Source organism: Pangasianodon hypophthalmus, chromosome 25 (assembly GCF_027358585.1).
Source record: "Pangasianodon hypophthalmus isolate fPanHyp1 chromosome 25, fPanHyp1.pri, whole genome shotgun sequence".
NCBI classification, from domain to species: Eukaryota; Metazoa; Chordata; class Actinopteri; order Siluriformes; family Pangasiidae; genus Pangasianodon; species Pangasianodon hypophthalmus.
In genome coordinates, this window is record NC_069734.1 from 8,294 (window position 1) to 14,070 (window position 5,777).

At 41.6% G+C, this 5,777-nt stretch overlaps 1 protein-coding gene across 3 annotated transcripts; it reads left to right on the forward strand.

The window, feature by feature from the left end:
- Window positions 1–573: 573 nt before the first annotated feature.
- On the forward strand, window positions 574–5,128 carry LOC128317445 (uncharacterized). 3 transcript variants are annotated; one of them, XM_053229310.1, is made up of 3 exons: window positions 574–963; window positions 1,689–1,796; window positions 1,941–5,128. In XM_053229310.1, exon 3 carries the CDS (start codon window positions 2,684–2,686, stop codon window positions 4,892–4,894), a length of 2,211 nt encoding a protein of 736 aa, XP_053085285.1. In that variant the 5' UTR covers window positions 574–963; window positions 1,689–1,796; window positions 1,941–2,683; the 3' UTR covers window positions 4,895–5,128. The 3 variants fall into 3 exon arrangements, with proteins under 3 accessions (XP_053085285.1, XP_053085286.1, XP_053085287.1); XM_053229311.1 differs by having other exon boundaries at window positions 574–894; XM_053229312.1 differs by having other exon boundaries at window positions 574–1,796.
- Window positions 5,129–5,777: the final 649 nt, after the last annotated feature.

Consider the following 5,777-nt stretch of genomic DNA (forward strand, 5'->3'; position numbering starts at 1 on the left):
TAACCCTAACCCTAACCCTAACCCTAACCCTAACCCTAACCCTAACCCTAACCCTAACCCTAACCCTAACCCTAACCCTAACCCTAACCCTAACCCTAACCCTAACCCTAACCCTAACCCTAACCCTAACCCTAACCCTAACCCTAACCCTAACCCTAACCCTAACCCTAACCCTAACCCTAACCCTAACCCTAACCCTAACCCTAACCCTAACCCTAACCCTAACCCTAACCCTAACCCTAACCCTAACCCTAACCCTAACCCTAACCCTAACCCTAACCCTAACCCTAACCCTAACCCTAACCCTAACCCTAACCCTAACCCTAACCCTAACCCTAACCCCTAACCCTAACCCTAACCCTAACCCTAACCCTAACCCTAACCCTAACCCTAACCCTAACCCTAACCCTAACCCTAACCCTAACCCCCTAACCCTAACCCCCTAACCCTAACCCTAACCCTAACCCTAACCCTAACCCTAACCCTAACCCTAACCCTAACCCCTAACCCTAACCCCTAACCCTAACCCTAACCCTAACCCTAACCCTAACCCTAGGTATGTCCTCTGAAGAAGCAGGATTCCCTGCGAAACGTTAGGACGTCGAACTCAAAAAGCACCGTGAACTGCACATCAAAAAGATACTGTTTGACGGGGAAAACATTGCCAATTTTTGTGTCCTGTTTTACACAAAAAATTTTTTTAATGGAGAAAAATCCTTTTTAAACTGTTTTGTGAGTACTCACATTTTTAAACCCTTCCTTTTTTTTGGGTTTTTATTCCCCCCTCCTTTTTTTTCGGTTTTATTCCCCCTTCTTTTTGGAGTACAACACCCAAGCCAGAGGGGCCTACAAAACTTCCTGTTTGGTGAACTCCTAGGCCGCTTAGGCCTTCTGGTAAGGAACTGAGTTGTTAATCAGCTACAGGATCCTTTTCCCAAGGATTCTTATCAGCATACTCATGGGGTAAGACCAATGAAGACTTTTCTCCTTTTGGTTTTTATCTTTCCTTTCTTTTAACCTTTTTTTTCCTCGAAAGGAGTTTTTTTACAGGCACAATGATTCCCTTAACAAACAGATTCACAGTGTTGGAGACTTTGGAAACAGATGGGGTGGAACAAACACTACACACAGACCAGCATCTACACAACTCAAAACCCAGGGAATTTTTAGATAGACATTTGAGGAAGTTGTATTTTAAATTCTTACAGGCCACACACCATGAAGACATTGTGACAACAGCTCTACATACGCAAATTTTTCCAAAGGGCATGTCTAAACAAACACACAAACTTACACAGTTTATCAAACCGGCATGCCCCAAGCAACAAACTCTACATAGAATTACGGAAAACACACAAAATTGGATGAAGGCAAATATGCAGATCCTCAAAGACCATTACGTTCAAGTGAAAGCAGAACTACTGAATCGAATCCACAAAATGGAGGAAACAGAATGGCAGATAGCAGTTAAATGGGCCAAAGGTAGATTCAAACACAAATTGAGGGAAGACATAATAGAAAAGGCCAAAACACAAATGGAACAGAATCTAGTGGAAACAGAAAATGGAGGAACTGCATGTTTGCCTATCCAAGTATCAAACAGCTCCTCTAATCCTTCTTCCACTGCCGCCTCTTCTTTTTCTTCTTCGTTGTCTTCTTCAATCTCTTCCTCTTCTTCCTCCAAACAGAGTCCGAGTAAAGACGACACAAACCTTGTGGCAAGTTCTCCACAGATGCATTTATCGAAAAGCAATGGAACACCTCGGCCTTTAAACAACAACTCCGATAAGACCAAGGTAGTTAGTGTATTAATACATGAAGTTCCTTTGAATACACTTAAGCAGCAAGAACAGAGAGCTAACACTCCATCCACAATTCACAGAACAGCAATCCTAAATAATGTTAGTGTTCTAATAGAACCTACTATTGCTGATTCACAGGGGGAGCCGACCCAGGGGGATAGGAAGCAGGAGAGGAAGGAGGTGATGAATGGGTCTACAGAAAGGAAGACCACGTCCTTGAGAAAAGCCCGATCTGAATCCTCCCTTTCCCTTTCCCCTTCCTCTTTCTCGTTGACTCCCCTGCATGTGGAACATCCGGACAGGGTGGAGCCCCAAATAAAAACCTGTGAAGTGAGGAACCATTGGGTTCCTACTAGACATCCTAACACCACTAGAAAGATTGCAGATTGGACACTGGAAGTAAAGAAACCAGTTTTGTTTATAGGGGACTCCAACCTGTCCAGAATTCCCTATTTTAGTGACGAAAATGTTCAGGTGGATAGTTACCCTGGAGCCAACTTTTTACATATAGCCAAGGTGTTACAAAAATTAACCCCTAATCCAAACACTCAAAAAGTCGTCCTATCATTAGGAATCAATAATAGAGAACAAACATTCGAAAGTACAACAAAAAAACAGTTGCAAGAGCTGTGGAGAATTGCTGCAGTGGTTTTTCCCAATGCCACGATCTACACCCCATTATTAAACTACTCGGATATCCTACCTAGACGACAACAAGAAACTCTAACAAAACTGAACACTCATATACTGGCACATGGTAATCCATTGCAGGAACTTCACCCACTTAGGTTCAAGGTGAACCCGAGGGACCCTATCCACTGGACCACGGAAACGGCTTCGCAAATGTTTACATACTGGTTGGATCAGTTAAACTTTTAGGAATGGTGAAGTGCAATAAAACAGACAACAAAAAGCACACCAACATCATTAACCTATCCAAAACGTTTTGTCTCACAGGTCCGCAGGAGGATTTACTCAGCAAGGGTCTCACCTTCATCCCGACGCCATGCGGTACGGACTTGGGGGAGCTGGGGAGGGATGTCCACGCTTACAATAGACAACTTAAAATTTTAGACCACTTCCAATACACAAAATGTAAAGAACACTTACAGTTTACAGAAAAATCCAGATGGGAACCGAGCACCGAACAGACCAGTTTACCTATAAAGCAGTTGATTAAAAAGAACAGGATGATTATCAATTCTCTTTCAGATTTTTCCAACAATCAAGCAGATAATTTAACCGCCACAGAACGCAGAGCACTCAAAGAATTACAAACCAACAAAGATATAATAATTAAACCGGCAGATAAAGGCTCAGCGATCGTCATAATGGACAAACAACAATACTTACTAGAAGCAAATAGACAATTAAACAATACCAATCATTACACTTTACTTCCACACTCATTACAACAGGAAACACAATCATTGGTAACATCCATTTTACAGGACTTAAAACAGAAAGGCTTCATTAACACTAAACAGTTTAATTACCTTATTGGTCCAAACCCACCAAGGCAGCGGAAATTTTATCTATTGCCCAAAATTCATAAAGACCCACAGGCGTGGACAGTCCCTTCCGAGGTTCCACAGGGACGCCCGATTGTGTCGGATTGTGGGAGTGAGACCTACAATGTGGCACAATACATTGATTATTTCCTCAATCCTGTCTCACAACTCCATCCCAGTTACTTAAAAGATACATATGACTTTATAAACAAAATCAAGAACATGACAATTCCAGACTCGGCCTTCCTATTCACTGTGGATGTGGAAAGCCTTTACACAAATATCAGTACAGAGGCAGGATTGCAGGCAATAACGAAATGTTTTAACAGGTATCCAGATTCAAGCCGGCCAGATGCAGAACTTCTTCAGCTGTTGGAAATAAATTTAACCCGCAATGACTTTGAATTTAATTCTCAATTATATTTACAGGTTCAAGGAACCGCTATGGGGAAGAAATTTGCTCCAGCCTACGCGAATATTTATATGTCTGAGTGGGAAGAAACATTGTTTCCAAAGTGTCCCCACTTACCCGCAGTGTATTATCGATATCTGGATGACATCTTTGGGGTCTGGCACCATGACAGGGAACATTTTGACACCTTTTTGAATTTGGCCAATTCCCATCATAAACACATTAAAGTCAAAGCAACTCTTAATTCGGATAACATTAACTTTTTAGACACCACAGTTTTTGCCATCCCGACGGAGAATAATTCCAAAACACTACATACTAAAGTGTTTTTCAAACCCACTGATTCCCACTCTCTACTATTTAAAACAAGTTATCATCCTAGACATACTTTCAAGGGGGTAATCAAATCACAAATCATTCGATTTCATAGAATTTGCTCATTTGATCAACATTTCCATGAAGCAACACAAACTCTATTCAAAGCCCTTAGACCCCGAGGGTATTCTAAGAGATTCTTGAGAGCCATTAAAAGAGACACGTTGCAGGATCTCAGAAATAACCCAACACGATTGGTGCCGGAACCCAAGGATGTCATCCCCATAGTCACGACTTTTTCAGAAACATCCAAAATCCTCAACAATAAGCTTAAACAACAATTCCAAAAAACACAAGAACTATACGCACCACTTCGGTCATTCAAACCAATATCAGCTTATAGAAGAAATAAAAATCTACGGGATCTCCTGGTCAGGGCCAGTTTGAAATCAGACCGACGAGTGATTCCTCCTATATTAGCAACACATTTTCAACAGCTCAGGTCAGTGGAGATGGGAAACAAGGGACACCTAGTGCCACAAAGAACAAACCTCAAGACCACGAATATCATTTACATGATCACTTGCACACACTGCCATAAGAGATATATTGGAGAAACTGAATACAGTCTGGAACAAAGGCTGAAACAACACATTTACTCCATTCAACACAGACCACGCAACACACACTTAATATGCCATTTTGCAAGGGTTGGGATACAGAAGCTCAGGATCTCGGGTTTGGAGGCCAATAGGGCATGGAACAGGGAACAGAGAAGAAGAAGAGAAGCATATTGGATAAGTAAACTGCACACAGACCATCCTCATGGCTTCAATACTAGGAGAACATCTTAGACTTGGAGACTTGGAACCAGAGATACCCATATAGAGAGAGGAAATAGGGCTAACCCATTCTTCTTTTTACAGTATTCTCTTCTTTCCCCCGTTGTTTTTCTTTTGTCCTCTGCTCTTTTTCTTTACCTTGTTCTTCTTTTTTTTCTTCTTTTCTTCTTCTTTTCCTTCTTCTTCTTCTCCTTTCTTTTCTTTGTTCTTTTTTATACCCATTCTGTCACATTTATTGTGAGTAAAAATAGCACTTGATACTGGAGCAATCCGTTGTATAATGGACGTCTCGGTGGAGCGTTTGGTTTTGTTTTGATTTGGTTTGATGATTAAACACAACTTGGTGGATTTGTGCACGCACAAATACACACTTTGTAAATATGGTTTAAAGTATTTATATAGCACTTGTTTTGATTATTAGCACTTTTCACTTGACTCAATTGTTAGCACTTTTACTAGCACTTACAGCACTTTTTTTAGGTTTCAGCACTTCTTCCACTGGGACGGTCAATGCCATGGTTTGATCCAGTAAAATAAATTGAATAACTTTTTATAAAACCACAATATTGTGATGCTTTACTTTATTTCCAGACAATTTCTGAGCTTTTACCTCAACTCCAACCATCATTCCGCACCTGGGTTGGACCGGAACCTCAACTCCAAAACCTTATTTCGAATCCTAACCTCAACCCCCTAACCCTAACCCCCTAACCCTAACCCCCTAACCCTAACCCCCTAACCCTAACCCTAACCCTAACCCCAACCCTAACCCTAACCTCAACCTTCTACCCTGACCCTAACCCTAACCTCAACCTTCTACCCTGACCCTAACCCTAACCTCAACCTTCTACCCTGACCCTAACCCTAACCCTAACCCTAACCTCAACCTTCTACC

What these genes read in the sequence shown, in the direction of transcription:
- LOC128317445 (XM_053229310.1), top strand. Translation starts at nt 2,684, where the DNA reads ATGGTGAAGTGCAATAAAACAGACAACAAAAAGCACACCAACATCATT.